The sequence below is a fragment of the Apus apus genome, chromosome 8 (assembly GCF_020740795.1).
Source record: "Apus apus isolate bApuApu2 chromosome 8, bApuApu2.pri.cur, whole genome shotgun sequence".
In the NCBI taxonomy this organism is placed as follows: domain Eukaryota; kingdom Metazoa; phylum Chordata; class Aves; order Apodiformes; family Apodidae; genus Apus; species Apus apus.
The window spans coordinates 25637793-25660967 of NC_067289.1; the positions used below are offsets into that span (position 1 = coordinate 25637793).

Below are 23175 nucleotides of genomic sequence, written 5' to 3' on the forward strand. Positions count from 1 at the left end.
GGATTAATTGGTTTGAACCGCCAAGTCTGGACTGTGCTGGGGATGAATCTGTCTCTGCATCCACCTCCTTAGGCAAAAGGGACTCCCACTGGAGCACTGCTGGTGTTGGCCAGCCTTAGTGCAGACTGATCTGATTGCCAGGAGGGGTGTGTGTGTACTGTTTTCTTTCTTTTTCTTTGGTTCTTGTTTAATTTAGAAAGCTGGAATTGTTGGTGACAAAGGTGATTCCCTGTTCCAGTCTCCGTGGCCACTGAGGCATTACCATTGCTTCCTGACTCCTGGAGCCTTTTGCTGGTCATCTGGCATTACTATCTAGTTGCACCTGGCTAGCTGAGTGTGATGTGGAGCATGAATTTGAGAGATGGGAAGGCAGGCTGGGAGATCCAGAAGGTGAGGCAATATCCACTACAGCAGATACACCCTTATTAGGGCTCTCACATGGGCCGTAGGAGTACAGAGGAGCAGAAGTGAGAGGCAGGCAGAGCTGCTGAGGCAATTTGAAGCAGGCACCTGTTGCAGTGTTAGAAAAAGCCATGGACATGACATGGGGGATGCAATGTGAGCCCCCACGGGGGCTCAGGCCACAGGGGAGCAATGCCCAAGTGCTGCGAGGGCATTCAGCCAGGGGTGTTGAAGCGGGGTATCGTTCTCGTCAAGAGATGGACATGTGAGTCTCTTCAGCTTGAAATAACTCAAGGTTGCTTGCAAGGCATTTCAAGTGGAGACAAGCTGTTGAGTAAAGCAGTGCGTGCTCCGTTACAGGCTCGACAGATTGGAGCTGACACAAGCTGACATACCCACGCAGGCTGAGCGTGACCCAGCGTGTCCCTGAGGTGGAGTACGGGGTGTGTCGAATCTAACTGCATGGGCCAGAGATGGGCATTGCTGAGCTTCCTGTCGATGTGCTCCCCATCTTCTTTGCTTGCTCCTAGTTGATTGGCAGCAAACTTGGTACTGTCCCCACAAGAAAAGAGTGGAAGGATATTAGCAATTACTGACTGTGGCAGCAACTGCCAGGGTTTCATAGATTGTAGCAATAGCCATAGGTTTAGTAATAGCTGTTTCAGTTGTGTTGCCCATTACAAGGAGTAGGGTCTCTTATATTAACACTATGTCTGAAAACATCCTGTCCAAATTATTAAATATTTACTCCAGGTGAGAGGGAATGCTCTCAGGCATGATCTGGTGTGCTGCATAACACCTTCTTACAGGGTGCTTCTTACAGGGTGTGCTTCTGCTAATCTGTTTTGGAGGAAAAGGTCCCTGAAGCTGCAAAGTTACCTATGGGAGAGAAGCATTTATTTCCATTTCTAGAAACAGAATAATTATTTTCTGAAATAATAACAACAGAGGAAGCTAACACTTCATGTTCATTCTTTAAAGCTTCACGTCATTTTACTGTTGGGAAAAGGTCTTAAAGTCTGTGCCTGGTATTTTCAGAAGCTCTCAAAGATGTTGTTCACAGCTGCTCAGTAAATTTCTTGCTGTGTCGAATCTCTGTGAGAACATCTACTTCCTTCACTTGCCTTTTTTGTTTCACACTCCAGGCAGAGATGCACGTGGTGAGGTGGTTCTGACCGGAGATGCAGCTGAAAGTGCTGGGTGTGTTCTGAGGGGACCATCAGGCTGTGTTTGCTGACACTGTGGATAGTTCACCCTGGTCAGCATCACCACTGCTGGGCTGAGGGCTGGGAGTGGGAGTTGCATTTTTAACCGTGTGCAGTACTGTAATTCATTGGAGTCTGTGGAAATTTATCATCTCCAGCAAAAGATCCAGCTAAAGTTGGATTTTGGCATTGTTGGTGATGCATAAGATAATAGTGTTGCCAATGTGGTGAAGTGAGTCTCTCTGTAGATTGATACCTCCAACATAGAAAGATTCTTGTGTTCCACATCTAGAGTTTGAGAACCTTTGTGCAGCAAAACAAAAAAGAAAATTTTGGATTAGTGAATTGGTGTAGGAACGTGTGCACAGTAAAACAGTCACATACATTCATTCCTATTATTTCCATGCCTAGTGGGATGACTGTTTCGCTGAACACAGGGTGTGCAAGGCAGGTGTCTTCTGAAGTGGTGCCCACTGAGTGATAGAGGCAGCAGCATCCTGCCCTCCTGGAAATAATTCCGTAAATAGGAGGAAAACAAATTCCATTTAGGCTTCCTGAGGAATGGGGAGTGGTGACGGTCAATGGCAGCCTTGGCTGCAGTGATCATGAGGCGGTGGAGTTCAGGATCCTGTTTGGGAGGAACAAAATACCTAGCAGGACCGGAACCCTGGACTTCCACAGGGCCAACTTTGGCTTCTTCAATCAATTATTAAGGGAAGTCCCATGGGACAGAGCACTAGATGGTAAAGGGGCTCAAGATAGTTGGTCAGCATTCAAGGACCACTTCTTGCAAGCTCAGGATCAGAGCATCCCAATGGGTAGGAAATCAAGTAAGGGAGCCAGGAGACCTGCATGGTTAAACAAGGATCTGCTTGGCAAACTCAAGTGGAAAAAGATAATCTATGGATCATGGAAGGAGGGGCTGGCCACCTGGGAGGAATATAGGACTGAGTCTTGCATCTGGGGAAGAACAACCCCATGTACCAGTACAGGCTGGGGGCTGACCTGCTGGAGAGCAGTGTAGGTGAAAGGGATCTGGGGGTCCTGGTGAACAGGAGGATGACCATGAGCCAGCAATGTGCCCTTGTGGCCAAGAAGGCCAATGGCATCCTGGGGTGCATCAGAAAGGGTGTGGTTAGTAGGTCAAGAGAGGTTCTCCTCCCCCTCTATTCTGCCTTGGTGAGGCTGCATCTGGAATATTGTGTCCAGTTCTGGGCCCCTCAGTTCAGGAAGGATAAGGAACTGCTTGAAAGAGTCCAGCGCAGAGCCAGAGAGATGATGGAGGGAGTGAAACATCTCCCTGATGAGGAAAGGCTGAGGGAGCTGGGTCTCTTGAGCTTGGAGGAGACTGAGAGGCAACCTCATCAATGTTTACAAATATGTTAAGGGCAAGTGTCTGGAGGATGGAGCCAGGCTTTGTTCAGTGATGTCCAGTGATAGGATAAGGGGCAATGGGTGCAAACTGGAGCACAGGAGGTTCCACATAAACATCAGAAAAAACTTCTTTACTGTGAGAGTGACAGAGCCCTGGGACAGGCTGCCCAGAGAGGCTGTGGAGTCTCCTTCTCTGGAGACATTCAAAACCTGCCTGGACATGTTCCTGTGTGGTGTGCTCTGGGTGATCCTGCTCTGGCAGGGGGGTTGGACTGGATGATCTTTTGAGGTCCCTTCCAACCCCTAGGATTCTGTGAAATGCTAATTCCCTTTCAGGGTCTGTTGCCATGGGGAGTCAGTTCAAATCCTTTCTAATGCCTTCCTCAGCAGCAAGTTGTGCTGACACATGCTTTTCATGACTTTCCAGAAAAAGCAGAGAAATTACTTGAAACAAAAGCTCCATCAGAACCAAGAGCCACAGGAAGATGGAGGTTTGCTGTGTGGAGCTGTGGGTAGGACAGTTGTACAACTCTCCATTGTGCAGGCTGACATGGCTGGCCTGCTCTCCAGCCTGCATTGGGTGGGCTCCTTTGGCCAGGAATGGGTTCTGGGGAACTGATCTGCGAGACACCGTGTGTGGTGCTGTGCAGTGAAGTGCCTGCTCCCATCCTGGAAAGTGAAAGGGTAGTTTATGGAGCACATTTTGGGCATTGTACCTCAAGTGTCCCTCCTCAGGTTGGATGCTGTTGGGGTGAGGGGACCTCACAGATGACTGGTGCCGGTGGGAGGGTGATGTGCAGCCACTGCTGCCTCTGGACCTTCAGCTCTGGCCCAGGGAAGCTGGGAGCTGTTTCCTGAGTGTCCCCAGCAGAGTTGGTACTGGGACAAGGGACCAAACTTGGGGACAATGAGATTGTGCTGATGTAGATTACTAGTTGCTATAAAATGAACAAATGTTTAGAAGCAGCTTTCTCAAACACTTGAGCGAACTGACATCAGAGTCCATCTTCACCTGGGGAGTGACATAGCACTAAGATCAGAGTTTAATGCTCTAATGGGGCAATAGCCAAAATACCAGGTTAAAAAAAAAAAATAAACCTGCATTTTCAGGAAAACTTATCTGTCTAAAGAGCATGGAAATGCAACACCTGTATCCCAAATCCAAGCTTGCTTGTGACCTTTACTTTTTGAATATTCAACTCTAATAGTTTCTAGTTACTCCCAGGAAAATTCACAGGGAATTTTTCTTTGCTGCAGCATGGTCCTGCACACTGACACCTTCACTGCCAGCATTGTGCTATTGTTCTCACAGCCTCATGGCTCATTAGGTCAGCCTGATGACAGATCTGGCAGAAAAATAACCAAGCAAAAATATCTTTATTTTATTCCACCAGATCAATTCCTAGAGAAGTAAGAAAAGGATCAGATACTGGATGTTTTTTTCTTCCAAGTGTTATCAGTCTTGTTTTATGCTGGTGGTATGTATGGATAAATACTTGCTGTTGAAAAGGGAGTGTATCTTTGAGGGTACTTTTAAAGTCTTTTGTTTATACAAGAAGGTACTTTAACCTCTGGAAAGTAACCCTACATTTATGAAACAGTTTACAGCATAGGTAGGTAAATATTTGTTTTTTTCAGTTATGAGTGAGACCAATGCGTGGACAAAAAAAATATTTTTATATCAGTAGTATGGATCTTTCACCCCATGCAGCTAACATGCTTATTCTGCATGGCTCCTATACGTGTAACTTTGACAATATTTATGCAGGTTGTTTCACGGGAATGTAGATATTTGATGCTGATTAAAGTGGAGATTTACACAGACGATGTTTGGAACCCTTAGAGTCTGGGTTCATATGACAGTTAAATCTAAATCTGCATGAATTCAGACCAGCTTAAATGCTTAGCAATATTTGGGTGACAGTGGCTTAGTGAAATAAGAAGCCCAAGACTGCAGATGGGTGGATGCTCCATGAAATATTGTCATATTAGGATTTTATAATCATCTCAGATTTGGTTTTCAGGTCTAACTATGGCTAAGCTTTTCATCAGATAGCTACTTTGTTTTGTGGATACTGTTTAGAAAAAATATCACCCATGTTGTGCAGCAGCTGGTGTCTGAAAGCTTGAAGGTTCCACCGGAGGATTTGTTGGTACTTTCTTTAGAAAGTGAAAATATGAACTGTAAACAGCAGCTCTTTTTCTAATGTATAAAGCCTTTTGATGGCTACTGATAAACTAACCTAGGAGAAATCCTGGGGTGTATTTCAACAGGTTCCAGTAAAAAGAAAGTTGGTGAGAGCGAGAATTTTCCTGGTTGCTTGTTGTGGTGTAAACAATTACAAGTGACTTCAGTCCCTCTCTTCAGAATCTGTTATTTCATAATATAATGAAAGGCTGAGCCCTTGGACTATTGAGACCATGTTGTACAAGTGTCTTCTCTGATTTCCACTGCAATGTGTTTACCAAGCTGCTGAGTGCTGATGACACCTTCACAATTTATGTAGAGCTTGGTCTGGAATGTGTTTATAGGAATAAGAGATTGCACAGAGGAAGCAATGATCCCATCTGGGCAGCCCTCGTTCTGCTCCTGAGGTATGCAGGGAAATATTTTCTTGCTCTCAAACTTTAGGTACATCAGTTAACTTGTCTCTGTTCTAATAATATATGTAGATCAGTTGTGAAGCCAAATGGCTCTGGTCTGGAATACCACCTCAGTATTCTCCAAGGAAAGCCCAAAATAGTGTTTGTACTGTGATTTAGTGTCTATCTTCTCTGTTTGCAATAACTGGAAGCTAACTGGGTGCCTGCTGTGGCGGTCAGCAGACATTAGGGTGTCCCCACCACCATCACAGCTGCCAGACTGAGGACCAGCCTTTCTCTGGACACTGCATTCCTGCTACTTAGTGCCAGCCAGACGGGCTCTCAACCTTCCTGTACAGATGTCTCTAATGCTCATAAGAGTGCTCTCTGCCCGTATCTAGTGCTAATACAGCATTCTTTCCAATCACACACTTAGTGTGCCCTTTCCTTGACTCTGCATTGCTCTTCTCATTTTAACGTAAATATTTTTTATTCTTCATTATGCTTTTTCTTCATCACTTGTAGCATCCAGTATCTCTGAACTATTTTTCACTGTACAATTGATGGTATCTGCAATAGGTGCAAACTTTCAAAATCTAGAGCCCTCTGAATATTCAGTGTTTCCTGGACTTCATTTTCTGTTGCAAGCAGAATTGGCAGGCACATGCACTTTTTAAAAAACTTTGGTAGAACTTTTTACAAAACATTTGTTTTTACCATGCACTATTCTGTGCCAAGGAAAGGAATGAATTTTTTAGAAATCATAGATTCAAAATGTGTTCACTGGATAGATGCTGGAACAGCAGGTTCTGAAACTGGAGCTGAGGTTTTGTCAGAGCTCAGTACTGGTGAGCTGCAATATCTGTCCTGTTAGTAGGAACTATTCATATTATCTGATGGACTTAATAATGTTATCTGTTAGAGTGCTTCAGAAACAAGAAGGGGAGAGGGCAGCTGAGAAAAGGTGACATTAGTGATCTCTCCACCCTGTTACTGCTCACTTAACTGCCAATTAATCTGTTCTCCAGAGAGCTGTGCACAGGACTCAGACAAGTTTCTATCTGATCCTAAATGGACATGTGCTTAAAATCCTCTTCACATCCAGGACCTGCACAGTGTCTAGGTTAAATATTGCAGGTAAATATTTAGATTATGCTGCTACTTTCTCAATAGTTTCCTGCTAACCGTAACAGTCAGAGCCTGAGCTGGGAGCTTGTTCTGCCCAAGTGCTGCTCACTCTGCAGCAGCTGGCATAACGCAGTGGGATTTCCTGGAATGAGCATCCTACTTCTCTGCACCACTTCCATGAGCTTTTTCTGTGCAAGGGGGTGAAACTACAGAATACTGTGAGACCAGGGGTGCCAGGTGTTAGGTTGTCCATGTTAAGGCTCTTGTAACAAGAAGCATCTATCACAACCTAGGCAAAGCGTATGTATACTCTGCTACATTCAGAAGTATCTTGTACATTAATCTCTACAACTTTTATTAAAAAATAATTTCATAAAGCATGCACATAACAAAGCTTCCCTTGTAAGGAGTTAATCCACTGTCTTGAGGACAAAAAGTCATATTTGTTCATCTCAATCATCTACATCTACACAGATGTGTATATGCATACAGACATGCATACTTTAGTTTAACTTATTTTTTAATACTGAATTTATTGGAGCAAAATCAGTTTACTTCCATTAATAACTCTTTTTGTAAAGTACCGTTCAGTACAACTAATCATAGTCCTTGCTCTTCTCCTTGGAAGGATGTCTCTTACAGAACACTACTCGAGTTACTGAAATAACGCAGCTGACACGTGTTTAATGGCAATTGATCAGCTAAAACAGAAGATACAGTTGCTTCAAGTTCCCGTGTTCCTGCACATTCCACTCCTTTGCTCCATTTACACCTTAATACAGTTTATCCAGATACAAAGTAGGCAATCCAGATACAGGGGAGTAACCTCTCTCCACTCAGGCAGTGAAGCACCGATTGCTCTGCCTCCTGGAAACAATGTGCCAGGCTCGGGGCTGAACCTGCAGGAATTTTGCTTGTCATGAAGAGCTGAGAAACGTGCAGAGCAGAAAAGCTTGGAGCATTTTCAACTCCTTCTGAATTGGTTGTGTTGGCAAGTAAGCACACAAACTAGTTCTGAGCTCAGATTTATCTCTTCAGGGTTTCAGACACTTTTTGCCAAAACTGTTTTGGTGGTGCAGCCCTTTCCCATGGAGCACACTGATACACTTACTTTTTTTCTCCTTAGTTTATTTGACACGTCTACAAGAAGTTACACAGGGATAGCCTGTATAACACTGTGTAACAAGCAGGATGTTCATTTTCTACGATGTCTTTATTATTGAAAATGTGCAAATTTGTGCACATTTGAGTTCCTGAGTGCAGATTAATTTGAAATGATATTTGGCCCAAAGTGTGTAGCTGGTTGGTTTTTTCTTTTGCTTTTTTTGGTACTATACAATGAGGCATGATCCTGGTGGGACTCTCCCAGAGCTCTGTAATGGAGAAACAAATAACCTTGAGGGCCATCCAGATAACTGCTGGTGCCTCTGAGGAAGGTTTCCTTAGGGGATGATTGTGTCAGCTGATGCAGCCACTCTGGGATTCTGCCTTCATTCCTGAGGTGCCAGGGGGAGAACCTTTGTTCCAAGGGACCACCGTGGTGGAGAACCCTTTGTGCCAAAACAAAGGAGTATTGTATCGGCATGAGCCCTGAACTGGAGGGGACTGAAGGGTTTCTTTCAGAGGCAGTGCACAAATATATCAATAGCAACGTTTTCCCCATAAATCTCCCTCCCATTCCCTGTGACATGAATTCTGTGTGGGAGCTGAGCAGGAGATTAAATCTCTTTTTATTTTTGTGTGAATTCTTAGTGATTAATACTAGATATTATTTTCTTGATTAAAACATGGTGTTACTTGTGGTTTTTATAGCCTAAAGCAAAGAGCTTGGCAGTAGGCTGGACCATGATGGTCAAATAATTCCTACACATTTAAAGTAACTAACAGCTTATGCCTTGCTAATTAGCACTAGAAAAGTGGCCCCAGTTCTGGCAAGCTATTATGAAAGCTCATGGCTGGCAAGGGCAAAAGTCCAAGAAATGTAGATGATGAAGTCTGGCAGAGGTAATGGGTATTACTGCTCAGTGTTCCAAATCTTAGTAAAATATACCTTTAGTGTAAACAATACACAGGCCATGCCCCAAACACATACTGTCATGGAGACTGTGATAGTTCTGAGATAGAGCAAAACAGAAACAGGCATTTTTGGCTGGGACCTGCAGGGGATCATTCAGACCATCTCTCCTCCCCACAGAGGCAATAGTAGAGGAGACTGGAGCAGGAGTAATATTACATCCCGGTAGTGGTTTGGTTATATGAAGATAGTTGGTGTTGTTTGTGCCAAGTGTGGGCAAGAAAGCAGCTGGGTTGATCAGAGTGAAGGTGGGAGTGAGATAAAATGGGAAACCAAAGCAGGTGTGTAACAGGAAGGGGTGTCTGGGTTGCTGAAATGTGAGTCTTGAACTTGATACAATAGTAAAGGGAGAAGGAGCATCCAGTTAAAGGATTTGGTGTCAGAACAGGAGATCAAGGAGTCCTTGGGGTTTTGTTTTGTTTTTCAGAAGAAAATAAGTATGAAATGCTGGTTTATTTGGCCATAACCACAACTGTGCGTGCTCAGTCTGCTGGGTGGGATGGACCTTTGTAAGGTCCAACTTGCAAAACAAAGGCTGAAATTCTTTGAATTAAAGTTCCATGAAACTTACGTTGTTCAAGTTCAAACAACTACAGCCTTGTCCTGAGTTATAGCCACCAGCTTATTAATGAGTTAACTTCTTCTGTTTAGGTTGCTGAAAATAATTGTTCCGCTTGTTCCCATTGTCCCAGATTGTGGCAGTGGAACAGTGGAGTGACTGTGGTGGGAATGCTCTGGGGGGTGGAGGGGGGTTGTCTCTTACCTCATTGTCAGCGATTGGCTTTGGCCACTCGCGTTGCCCTCACTTGGCTGGTCTTTGTTTTGTGCTGGCTTGCAGCCTCCTTTTTAACTGGTTTATAAATATTATTGGCTGGACCCAAGAAAGGCTGGCAGTCGGGGGCTTGACCTAGCAGAGCTCTGGGGCCTGCGTCCAAGAAGACTGCTCTTCACTCCTAGCACTTATTGGTGATAGCATCTGCGGCAAATTACCCGTGAATGCTTTGATGGCCTGGTCTCTGCTGCTGCTGGCCTGGAGCACAGCTCCTCCCGTGGCCGTACTGGGAGCCTCTGCCCTGGCAGGCAGGGAGGGAAGGCAGGGCCAGCACCCACCCGAGCAGGGAAGGTCTCTGCCCAGCTGCTGTCTCCTGCTGGGAAGTTCTCTGCAGCCTGCCTCTGAGAAGAGTGCAGTGATTCAGAGATGAATGCCTGCCTTCTTCTAAGCAGCTGGATGAGCTTCAGCCTGCTGAGAAAGGTGCTTGGTTTAGGCTCCCAGGTGTTCTGGCCTGTTCTCTTTTTATCGTTTTGTTTTTTTTTTTTTCCTTCTTCCTCTTTTTCTCTCTCTTCCCCCCCCCCAGCCTTTCCTGGGGTGAATTTTGTGGTATTCTCTGATGTCTGTAGCTTGTTAAATATGGGACAGCATGGTGGCCCCACAGTGGCCTGCAGGGGCTGTGTGGCTTGGCTGTAACAACATGTGCCCCCCAGGGGGGCAGCCACTGCTGTGCAGGGTGGGAGCATCCCTGACAGCCCAAGTGATCCACCCATCCCTGGAGATGGGAATGTCTGGAGAGTACAGGACTGCAGTTGTTGTAGCGCTTGGCGTGACGCTAACGCACTGTTTTGCACGAAGGGCACAAATGAGTGCAGTGCTTGCAGCAGCTGTGCTGGCTTGTAAACTGAACTCCTAATCTCCACCCTGCCTTTCACCCTGTAGGGTCTCTGCCGTTGATGGTGAGCAGGAAGTGGTCGTACAATGAGTTACTGGAGTCTGGATAAGAAGAGCTGCCTGCAGTACTGCCGGCACTTCCTGGCGGACAACGGCGTGTTCCACGGTAAGGTACAAGTCCCCTGTTCGGCTTCTCGCGCTGCCTGTTGGCGGGTGCGGCTGCCCGGCGCGGCTCCCCGGGGGCGGCCCGGGCTGTGCGGGTGCCGGGGCCGCGCACACGGGCTGGGCGCCGCCGGCACCGGCAGGGGGCACTCCGGGCCCGCCGCCCCCGGTGCTGCCGTGCGAACGGGACGGGCTGGAGGCGGCTCCGGGCCGGGGAGGAGCGGGGCTGCTGCGCTGTGGGGGCTGCTGCGTCTCGGGGCGAAGCGGGTGGCTGCGGTTGCAGCCCCCGCGCTCAGACGTGCCCCCCCGGGCCGTTTCTAGAAGGGCTGCAGTGAAACCTGCGTCTTAAGCTGTTAGCGAGGAGGAGTCGAACGTGTCAGGAGAAGATGGACTTCCGAGTATTGGTCAGGTGTTTGTGCAAACACGGATGTGTAACAGGGACCCCTGGTTAGTCCTATCAGCCCCTCACATCTTAGTCTCTTGCCAGTACAGACCACATGCAATGATTGTGCTTCGGTGTTGTTGAAATACCCTTCCAATAGCAAAGTTGGGAAATACTCTGAAGGCGTTTTGACATAAAATACTGCCCTTTCAGGACCTCTTTTTGTATGCTTGAAACCTGATCTATCAACTCGATTAGTGCATGTGCTCCCAGGCAGGTTTCTCCCTTTGCTGGGCAGCTTTGCCCTCAGGTGAGGAGCAGTGCTGAGCCCAGCTCCTGCTCCTGTACAGGGGGAGAGACCAGCAGGATTCAGGAGCTGGCCTGGCCTGGAATCTTTGTCACTGTGGTTATGTCACCCTCGATGAAGTTAATGGTTTAGTGGGAGAATTAATTATTTGACAATTTATGAATCTTCTTAACAAAAGCCTGTTCAGAGCTAACACTGTTTTCCCCTGTGCTTTTTTTTTTTTTTTTTTGATTGCCCATAGGCACTGTTAGTCATCTCCAGGCACAACTGTTCTGCTTCTCACATGAATCAGAGATTCTTTCCTAGGATTTGCCAGGCCACTTGTGTAATGCCACTGATTTTGCTGGGTTCATGTTCCTTCTGAGTTCTCTGTGATATTGTGGAAGCAGAGAGTTGTCCCCCAGGGCTGCCTTTGCTGAGTGGGAGCAGTCTTGCAGTGTCCTGGTCAATGCCTGCCAGCTCTCTAGCATGAGTGTATAACTGGAGCAGCAACATTTTGGATGCTTATTTGCAGTTTCACTATTCCACTTCAAGTGAGAGGAAAGTCTGGTCCATGCTCTGTGACTTGAGGTGCATTTTGCTGTAGAGCAGCATGGTGTCTTTATCCTGCTAATGGTGTGAAGGCTGGATACTGATCCATTAGCACTGAGTCCAGTAATCCATGAACAGCTATTGAGTGATGAGTCTGCAAAGTGATAATCATCTAAAGTAGAAGACATAATTAGCAGGAATCCTAGACCAGAAGGATTCTATGGCTTAATTTATTTGTCTTTCATTCATGACCAGACAGGATTAATTATTTTCCCTGACAATCCTTCAGGGCTTACCATTTGTCTCTTCAACCTAAGCAAGACACTGACAGTGACAGTTACTTTCATTCAGAGGATATGGAGGGGGCTGAAGTCCCTGCTGGACAATGTCAGAGGTGGCAGCTCCCAGCAGTGTGTGACAAGAGGAGGTGTGTGCATGTCCCCAGGAATTAGCACATTGCTCCTGATGCTTGAGAGAAGCTGGTTTCGTATAGGACTGTGCTGATACATAGGATTAAAGGGCTGATGGAGCTTTTTAAGGATTGGCTTTTTGTCGGTGAGCCTTTTGATCCTGCAGGTCCTGACCAAGGGCAGTGGGATGGGTGGGGGTGAGCAGGCTGGGTGCTCACCCTCCTTCCTGGCACAGCCTTGCAGTTAAGGTTGACCCATCTTCCTCGCCTTTCTCAGACCAAGTGGGACTGAGCAGTGAACTGTGGGCTTTGCACAACTAAGGAAATGCCAGACAACTAAACTGGGACTTACCTGTGTCTGAGATGATACTGTCTCCAGCAGACTTAAGGAAATTTTCCTTGTTTGGAACTTTTTTATGCCGCTGGGAAATTAGGAAAGAAAATCTAATGTGAACTCTGTTAGCAGGGAAGGAACTGTGATCCAGCCCCTTGTGATTTGCTGATATTTCAGTGTTTGGGTGGGACGTGTCCAGCTCTGGTGTCTATTACTTCTAATTTATGCAGTGTTTTCATTATTTTTTTGTATTTATTACTATTATAGTTTCATATTCTGATGTTGGGAGCATGGCTCTTCAGGGAGCAAGCACACAGAGCTGTTGATTAGCTTATTTTTCTACATTTACAAATGCTAATACCCTGCAATTGTTAAACAGAAAGAAGCTGTGACATGTTTAGCAAATTGCTGATTTTGTCTCTGCAGTTCTGAAAGTAGCTGTTCATACTTATCATATTAGTCAGTCACTTATGCCAATTATCTAAAATTCTCTCAGAAATACAAACCTTTTGTTTAAATTTCCTTTCCATAATTGTAATTAATTATCTTTCTTAGTTCTTAAATTTTTCTTCTGGCCTCTCCACCTCTTTCCAGGCCTGTGTCAATAAGGACTTGACCACTGTTGGTAGATGTCATGTTAATTCAGTCTTGCTCATGTGATCTAAACTGTGCTCTTCTGTTCAGAGCAACAGGCTAATTCAGTTGTATCAGGCTTGTCTAGATGGTCACACTACAGTGGTACAGTTATTATCTGTGGTTGAACCTGTAATCTGGAAGAACTGTTGCAGCTCAGGTACAAGCCAGCCAGATAGAAGTATTCTGCTGCATCAGGTGGTGTTGTTAGAGACCACAGGAATGTCTCTGTGGAGACCGCTGGGCTGGAAACCTCTGCAGAGGCACTTGGTAGGAACTTTGCTGCTCAGCTGTGTTCATTTTGGTGTTTCCTTCACACCCTTCCGTGGCCTGTATTAAGAACCTGCATAGATGTTATTCCATTTGTTCCCCTCCAGCTGAGGTGTTTAAATGCAAGGAACTCTTGTAGACTGCATAAATAAGAATGCTGAAGCTTGGGTGTTTATTTGAAGTACTTTAAACATTTTGTGTAAAAAAGATAGGATCCACAAAAACCCCAAACCAACCCACAAAAACCTACCCCCACAATAACAACCTCCCCCCCAAAAAATGACCAACCAAACAAAAACAACTGAAGGAAGGAAAAACAAACCCAAACAACGTAAAGCAGAAGCACCCACTGAGACTGCAGCACTGCAGGTAAACCCTGCTGGCCTGCTTGGTGCCTCTGTGTGCCAAAGAACAGCACCTGAGGGGTGAGCTGTGAATGCTTCTGCTCCCATGTGGGACGCCACCAGCTGCAAGCCAGGAGGTGGGAGAGGACAAAGCATGCGAGATTTGGTGGGGGCAGGACAGCACCTTGCTAGTGAAGTGCATTAGTTGAAGGCAATTTTGAGTGTCATGGGATAAAGATGAAGGTATTAGTGCTGCAAGGTCCAGCTCATGCTGTCCTGAGCAACAGTGTTCAAGCGAGGGGAGCCTGGGAACAGGCAGAGAAAAGGACTATGGAAGTGGAAAGGGAATGAGTCTGGTTTGTTAGCTTGGAAAATCAAAGATTGAGAGGGGATGTGACTGCTGACCATAAATGCCTTGTGAAAGGAAAGCTGAGGGAAGAAAAGGCTTACTTGAACTGATGGGGAAAGTGGCACAACAGCAAATTGAAAAGAGTCCACATGTTTATTAATAGACACAGGAAAAAGTAAACAACTTTGAGGTGGAGATTGGCAAGTTTTGGAAACATTGTTAATGCATCTTATCTGTAATTATAATTAGTAGCAAGCAAGATATTGACTAATGTGAATATAAGGCTGGGGAGCTATTTAAGTGGTCCCAATTCAATTAGTGTGAACAGCAAATACAAACTGCAGTGTTCCTATTCCGTTCTGGAATCCACTGCTCTCCACAGAGCAGGCTGCTCTCTGCCACATTATAATGATGCTAGGAGACACTTGCATGTTTTTAGGCAAGAAAAAAAGTATTGATGCACAACTGTGTGCCTTTCCACAGGGCTTTAATGGGCTATCTTTGAGTGACGACTGAACATTCACACATGTAAAGCTGAAGTATGTGTCAAAATCACCCAAGGATTTATCATGATTTTATATATATATATATATATTTTTTTTTTTTAGGAAAAGCTGCTAATAGCTGCATTTGCAGGATATTAAAATTCTTATCTGTTTATGCCTGAAAATTTTGGATCCAAAAGTAGGGGTTGCTGCAGTCTCTTGTACTCTAGGGAGTCTTATCTGCCTAGAAGCAAAAATGTCCGTTTTTTTCAGTAACAGCAAGATACAGCACTGTGTGTGCACAGAGAATAACAAACTGAGGACAGATCTGGGTTTAAGCTGTTTTAACAGTTTCTCTAGAATAGAGCAGATGAGCAATTATAATGTTTGGAGTAGCCTTGAGGATTTGATGAACCCACTTTCTTTTCCTTCCTGTTGCAAACAGTCCCAAAATACAAAGTATGTCATGGCTCTAGGCTTGGAAGAGGATTTTTACACATTTTCTCAGGGTTTTCAAGCTGTAATGTGGATAACTTTTTGTTTGTTTGCTGGCAATAACAATGTAGGAATGACTGTGTTGTCAGGCCAAACATCCATCTACTTTGCTGCCGGATGTTTGAGGATATAACTATAAAGGGGTAAAGCCCCAGTGTGTATGTAGTGACCCCTCCCGTGGCACAGGCACCCAGAGCCTGCTGGTCAGCAACTCATGGGCTTTCCCAGCCAGAAGCTGCATCTAGATAATCGAATTTATTCAGTGTCCATCTGATAGGTGTTTTTTTCCTAAGGTTTTTTGGAATCCACTCGCACTCATGACCATCTGTGGGAATTAACTCCAACATTTATGTTGGTGTAAACCTTCTGCTTGAAGGGAAGCAGTAAACTCATGCAACCTTGCCACATTCAGGCCACAATGGAGGGAGCAGGTTGGATTGTTCTGTTACTTCACCCTTGAAAGACTATTGACTGGGTGTGCTGAACCGAGGGCCAAGCCTTTAGGGTAGATCTGTACTTCAGTTGTGTTAGGCATTTTGGGAGCTCTGAAGGTCTGCCTTCTAACATCCTACTGAGGAAATGGTGAAGAATGTGATGGTGATAACACATTCTTCTGCCCTTGGGAAAACATCAAGAATGGGAACTTCATTCTAGACCTCAATATTGAGGTCCTGAGCCATCGGTACGATGCTGCCACGGAGATCAGTGCTTCCACTTCCTTCAGCTGGCACTTTGAGCTAGGCCACTCAAACGTTTGGTGGTGGCACGAAGCACACAGTATTGGTCATTATTTTGCCATGACATCACGAAGTGAGCTGTCTGTCCCATCCACCAGAGAACCTGCAGCAGAACTTGCTGGCTGCCAGTTGGATTCCCACCTGGCTTCTCAGCCTCTTGCTGCAGCAACAGCCAGCTCATCCTTTGAAGGGTTCTTCCAACTTGCCTACTTGGCTACATCCCAAGTCTAGGAGGGGGGAGTGAGACTCAGTCCAAGGCAATGGCTTATTCTGGGAGATCACCTCAAAGGTTTCCCAAGGGTAAGAGGTGCCATTGTGTACCACCTTTAATAGATTAACCCCCTCCTGCTGTCATCCCCAGGTCTGGACAGCTTCACAAGAGGCTGCTCATGGTGGGTGTTTCTGTAGTTCTTCTCCACGAATTTCAGCCTGAGGAGCCCAGCTTTTGTGCAAGTTCTTGTAGGATGTTTTTGCTTCAGTGATTTTGAACTTTTGTGCCAAATGAATGGTAAGATAAAATGCATTATGTTTTTTTTACATAGAAATACGGTCTACTTTGGTTATTAGAGCACAAGAGTTTTGGGGGAACAGTATTAAATCTTGGCTGGGTTGCACAGATACGTCAGGCTTGATGTTTGCTGATGGGCAATGCTTTATAATTAGCTCTGCTGAAGCCTCATGCAAGCCCTACGCTTGAGGCTACAGTGCTAAAGATGCCAGATGTAGGCTGCAGAATTCAGGCTTATATCTTAATAGTCAGCTTCAATTTAAGTTTTATAATGATGCTTGGGAGCGCAGGACAAGTTAATAGTGCAGTATTTTATATTTCAGTTTATATTCTGATTTACAGATCCACAATTCATTCCTTGAGACAACCAGATGTAGCTGAAAATGTGTATGTGAGAAGGGCATTAAAGAATTTATTGAAGTTCACATAGATTTAAGAAGTGCCAAAAATGCCTGAAAAAAACCTGACACTTGGGTGCTTCTTTGAATGTGTAATTAACTTTAAAGACCCTGTGTCTATCCTGCTGCATCCTTTGGTGAAAGGAAGAGTTTCACGTGGAGGGATCTGTCTTAAGTTGGTGTGCAAGGTGGTTGAGTTATAATGTCAAGTGTTTTCCCCCTTCCTTCTTTGTGCATTTGTCAGCTTTCCAGAGAACTGTCTCTGTTAATGACAAATTACCAGAGATGATAAAAGCTTTAATCTGATAAAAATAACAAGTTTTTCATGCAGCTAATATAAAGTTTCTTTCATTGCTAGCTGACTTTTCACAAGGAGGTTGTATTACAGTTTAGGGCTAAGATTAAATTTGGATGATTAATATGAAGTTGTTGTCATCTGCTTATTTCACTGTCTATTTACTGCAAGAGGTAGAAGTTCTCTAATCAGCTTTTCTTGCTCTTTAACATAATTAGTCTTTGTACTAGTTTCCAGCTGTTTTGACAGTGAAAAAGGAAAAACAATTATTTAACTTAGTTAAATAATATTCTTGTTTATTGGAAAACGAATGTTTTTGCAGTCAAGCTTGCACTGTTTTGTCTCTGACCAGTAACCTGAGCCTTGTGAGGTGTGGTTTTTAGTGTTCAAAAATTGGCTTCCATTTTTGGCAATTTGGCAAAGCTTGACTTGTTTGGTTATCCATTTTGCTGTGGGAATGTCTGCTGGTTATCCTGTGGGCTAGGGATTGAATGCAAAACCTGGCTTGTCAGTGAAGAGTTGCCATGGTGATTTTTTTTTTTTTTTTTTACTTTTTGGAAGTTGAATAAACCTACAAATATTTTAACAGAATCACAGAATCTTAGGGGTTGGAAGGGACCTCCAAAGATCATCTAGTCCAACTCTCCTGCCAGAGCAGGATCACCTAGACCACATTTTCATACCCTTTGGCATATGTCTCCTGCACAGAAATGTTTGTTTGCTGGAATGTTTTTCCTAACCCATATAACATGCTCTGATTTCTAAAGCCATATAGCATTTAAGCATTTCTGGTTTTAAAGTAAACCTTATTTAGAAGACAAACTAATAAGGAATGTATTAATTATCAGGCAGGGTTTCTTACAGAGCAGCTTTGGTGTTAAAGATGCTTGTGTATAGTTCCTCTCATAATTAATAGAGTGATAGGAGTGTGAAATAATTTGTACTTAACACATTAACAAGTGCAATCTGATATATCAATAATTATAGAGTAGGGACAGTTTACTTCTTATTGTTCAGTGGCAACTAGAATGCATCAATTAATTTGAATGTATTGATAACAACCTAGAGGCTTCAGAACCACGCCCTGATCCATTAATGATGTGAACCGAGATGTGAGCCAGGGGTGGGCAGTGAAGTGGCTCTTCCATTTCCCTTGTTACAACTGCAAGTGACACTTGTCTCTGCAGAGCATGACTTCTGCCACGTCCTGCTGTTCTCAGCAGAGCAGAGGCACTCAAAGTGTTGCAAAGATCCCACAGTGGGTTTGAGGGTTGTTTCATTTTATTTGTTGCTAGATATAGTCAACACATGGCTTGCAGTGTGCTGAGATCTATCGTGACATGTGGTGACTGTGGGAAGTCTTGCTCTTTGTGTTAGCAACAGCTGAGAAATAATTATTTCTCAGTGGGTAAAACATGTCAACTCCACTCCCATCTCACTCAGGTTCTACAGGCATGTAGCACTGTGGGCTTTTTGGTTTTTTTTCTCCTCTTGGTCACAATATCTATCATGTAACATTTTCCTAGCACATGCTAGACAAATTCTGTCCTATGGCTGTCACAATCCTTGAGAATAGAGCTGGGGGTTCTTTTGGGGTGCTGATGTAAATGTCACTATGGAAAAGCCAGCTGAATAGTGCAACAATTAGGAAATGCAATAAATCAGAGATGAATAGCATTTTACATGGAGCCTACTCTATTCTTGCTGTGCTTTTCCACGCTGTGTCCTCCTTGACTCTGTGATAAGTAAGTGCAATTTCTGCAGGTCTGAACGTTTCAGACCGTTGTTCCACACCAACAAAAACCTGATTCCAGTAGCGTGGAGTTGGCTTGAACAAGCACAGTATTTAGTCAGTAGGATGGTGATTTTTGCAGCTACTGGGAGAGCTAGTGCTCAGCATCTCGCAGAGAGTACTTGTTCTGAGGAAATGAAATGTTCGGTGATGCACAGACTCAACCATTTGCATGCTTTGTGCTCTGACTGGCCTGGCTCTGCAGAATGGCTGTTCCCCTTCAAGTCAGTGACAGAGACCAGAGGAGGGGGCACGAAACCTGAGGAAGAGAAGTGCAGTCCACAGGGATTCTCTGCTCATGCCTCTCAGAATCCCCTCACTGCAGATGCTGGGAGTTCCTTTGGAGTGAAGGTGGTTTTTCTTTTCTCATTCAGCCTGTGTCACTCTCCCATTCTTTACCTGAGGAATAGTAATCCGTTCCTGACCGGCCTCCCTAGGTGCCAGCAGGATTTCCCCTCCCTTGCCTGTAGAGCACTTCTTCCAGGCTTAATGCCTGGAGCATCTGACTCATGTGCAGTGCATGCCTGGCTCACACCAAGAGTAGTCGCTGCTCCTGCAGTCCCGCAGCAGCAGCAGCACAGAGCAGATGCTTCCAGCTTCACTCTCTGGCTGTGCTTTTCTGTTTTGAAGAAAGTTGCCTGGTATTGCCTCTGGATTTGAGCTTTCCTGGCTTTGTGTTATGGATCCCGGAGATTTTTGTTGTTCCTCGTGAAGAGCAGCTCTGGCAACGTTCTCTAAGGATTGCTTTCCAAATGTTGTAGCTCTGGAGACCTGAAGATTAAATTGAGGCTTTCCTGCAGGGAGGATTTCCATGCTACTTGTCAATAATGCATGAGTTTCAAATTTAATGGCAGACCTTGAGGTATATAAAAATTTAAGTCCAGAAAAAGGTAAGGATGTTTGAGTTTGGAATTGCTGTAGGAAGAGCTCATACATTTCTGGAAGTGCTTGTAGAAATATCAGGTAGCTTTATCCATGATTGACAAGTTACATACCATATTTATGTGGACATTATTAATATGAAAAAAATTAATATCTGTGTTCCTGAATATTTGAGAGGAAACCTTGTTATTTTTGTATTGACTTGAAAGTACATTGCTCCATGAAAACATGTGGGGTTTATGTGGGATACTGCTCCTATGATCCGGACAAACTACTTGCGTGTTAACTTAAATTATTACAAATATCTTTGGTTTTTTAAAAAATAATTATTCTCTTTCTTAATCTAGTGGTCATTTTGCTGTGGCAAAGCTTTCTATGGAAAAGAGTTTCTGCTTATTAGTTGTTTTTTTTTTCTAGTAGCACTTACAAATAGTATAACACGCAAATGATGTGTGAAATTCTGATCAAACAGCATTGGGTGAGAAAGGTATGTCTTTTCAAGAGTTGTAGGAAGATGAAACAAAAAAGGAAGACATCTTGAATAACTTTCTTCAGTAACTTGTAGCTCATAATGTCTGATTTTGTTCAATTTAAGTCAGTGCTGGATGGAAAGTGGTATTTAATTTAAGCCTCTAAGTGGATATAGAGTGAATGCTGTAGAGAGAAGGAGAAATCATGGTAGATACTTTATTTTTGTATTTTGCTCATCCTTAATATTATGTGTTTTTAAAGAAAAAACTTATAAATGCATTTAGCAAAGATCTGGGTTGTCAATATTGGGCAGTATAGAATAAATTTTCTAAAAAGATTATAATTTAAAAACACAAGCTAAAATAAAGTCACCAAAGTAATGGATCATACTTTGAAACATATTTTTGCCCATTATGAAGCATTTTTAAACATGTAGGGGCAGTGTTAGGGGTTGATATGTACTGATTTTTTTTCTTTGTATTTAGCGTGAATGATTTTATTTGATAAGTGTTTTTTAACTAGGGGAAGTTCCTGGAAATAGACGCAGCTATTGTAGAAGAAATTGAGACTATTTTAAGAAGAAGTCAGTTGTTTGTACGTCCTCTCAGGGAAGGGCCTCTTGTGTTGGAGTTGGTATGCTGCAGTTCCAAACACTGGTTTTATTTTGGAGGCTTTGGTGACACAAGCCTCTCCATTAAGCTTTGATGCATATGGTTAGGTCAAGGAGACCAGGTGTTACTCCATCTGCTTTCTGAGATGCAGGAGGTAATGGATATGTCCCCCTTGAATAATTTACAAGAGTTAGCTTGTCTGAAGGGGGGCTTGGAACAGTCCTAGAAGAAAAGCACCAGGCTTAATTTTTGAAGCTCTTGTAAACATGTGTGTATGTGATAAACGCATTCTGTACAAAGAACCCAGATGGTGGTGAAATTCTTTTTGAGGTCATCTTGCAGTCCCTTTTCCTTAGCCAGACATGACAGCAACTGCCAGATTTCTGCTGGTCCTTGCCAGCTGGTGTGCTACCACTTCTCTGCCTGGCAGAGGTGGTTAAAGGACGCAGAAGCAGCGGGTCCATCTTCCTGCCACCTGTCCACTGCCTGCGCTGCCGGGGCTGGCCCGGCGCGAGGGAGCCGCCCGCCTTGGCCCTGGCCCGGGGTCTCTGCTGGGGGGTCCCTCCTTCACGGGGTGCTGGGGATGCAGCCCCTGTGGCTGAGAAGAGCAGGGAGCTGTGTGGCCTTTAGGGTCCTGCTAGTGCTTCTGTGGGGCTCTCCTATCTTTACATCTATCCAAGCACCTGTAAAACAATTGTTAAGTATAGGCTCTTGGATAGCAAGTGATGTATAAAGCAAGTAGCTCAGAACTATGTGCTGCTCTGGGTAGATATGGAAAGCATCAACCTCCTCCTGTGAAGAACTTGGGCTTCCCAGGATTAATCTCAATAATACCTGAAGTCTATCACAGCATTATATAGACTTGCAATAAGTTAATATATGCACTTAGGAGCCTTGGAAGGTTTAAGGTCTCTGGCTTGTTTGGTATGTTCTGAGGATGTCACCCTACCAGCCCCAAAGGAGCTGTGACGTGGCACTGGGCAGCACTGGGCCCTCTCCAGCCAGGGCACCAGGGAGGGTTCGGAGGATGCTGGAGCTGGATGCTGATTGCTCCGTGAGAGAGAGGTTGTGTCCTTCTGCAAAGCCAAGGGTGCAGTAGGCTAACTAGGAACCTAGATTATATGCTCCTTAACTACTTTGTATTCTTTTTTTTTGGTGCGTACTATGAATTCGATTTACTCTTGTTTCAAGAACATGGTCATTGTGTGAAACTGAAAAGGCTCTTGAAGTCTGCTGGAGAGCCTTTATGAAACTGCGTGGCATAAACTAAAACTGTTAGAGTAGCTATTTTATAGCTTTGATGAAGACTAAAGTGGTCAATGGTGTCAGGTGTTGTGGCATGCAAGTACCTTGGTGAAACCAGGGACTGGTGAAGGGAGTTTGCTGGAAGAAAAGTTCACAGCTTTCTCCAGCTCTGAGCTTACCTGCAAGAGCAAGTGTGTGTGCTTATTTCTCCTCTTTGCCATACATTTTGAAGTAGTCCCTTAGTAAGCTTATGTCTTTGAGGACAGCGTGTTATCATGTAGGCAGCATTTTGTGCTGGTGGGTGTGCCTCTTGGATGACTGAAATTAAAGTTAGAGGAAACCATAAGCTGGGTTTTTGTTTGTTTTGGTTTTTTTGTCGGTTTTCTTATATGAGTGGCAGGAAACCAACCCAGCTGTAGGTGAGGAGGTTTGTGGCTGTTCTCGGTCAGGTTATTTTCATTCTTGACAGCATATGAGATAACTGGTTTGGAGGCATTTTCACATGTTACCAGTAGAAACATTGATCAGCATGAATCTCAGAAGCACAAAACATCATGATTTTTTGTAATAAAATTATTTTGGTGTTTGAGACTGTCAATTGATTACATGTCCACAGATGACTCACTGTTGGTGATTTGCAGCAACATAATTTGAGAATAGAATAGATAAACGTGTTTCTTTAGCAAAAGTGCTGTTTCTGAGGAGTGTGAATAAATTCGTTTACATCTTCAGTTGCACTGTAGTCTTCATTCATTACTTTTACAGGTTAATTAACACTGCCTTCAGTTCTACTCTGCTTTTTCCCCTCCTACTCTCTTAACTGAGCCCCAGACGTGGATTTATTTGGCAGCCTGAAGGGGAAGCAATGCTGTCACAGCCCAGTGTGAGGAGCACACTCCAGGTCCTGAGGATTGGATCTCACTTCCACCCACTTCATCCTGCAGCTATAGCTGTTCTTCTGCCCTGTGGTTTATTTCCCCCGCCAGACCGTGATGCAGTACAGGTGCCAAGGTTGCTGTGACATACTGCTATTTGCTGATGAATTTGCAGACATCAGAATTCACTGTTTGTGCTGGAGCTGGGTTGGTTTCTCCTCTGCATGTCTC

The 23175-nt window shown here is 44.4% G+C and overlaps 1 protein-coding gene across 5 annotated transcripts in view; it reads left to right on the plus strand.

Annotated features, from left to right (window-relative positions):
- Positions 1 to 23175, plus strand: part of PLCH1 (phospholipase C eta 1) — a 71092-nt gene that overhangs the window by 2608 nt on the left and 45309 nt on the right. For 4 of the 5 annotated variants that reach the window (XM_051626886.1, XM_051626889.1, XM_051626887.1 and 1 more), the window contains exon 2: positions 10478 to 10595. In XM_051626886.1, the coding sequence (XP_051482846.1) occupies positions 10517 to 10595 (79 nt within the window). In that variant the 5' untranslated portion in view covers positions 10478 to 10516. Of the gene's footprint in view, positions 1 to 10477; positions 10596 to 19516; positions 19751 to 23175 lie in introns of those variants that run through there. The other variant, XM_051626888.1, reaches the window with a different exon arrangement.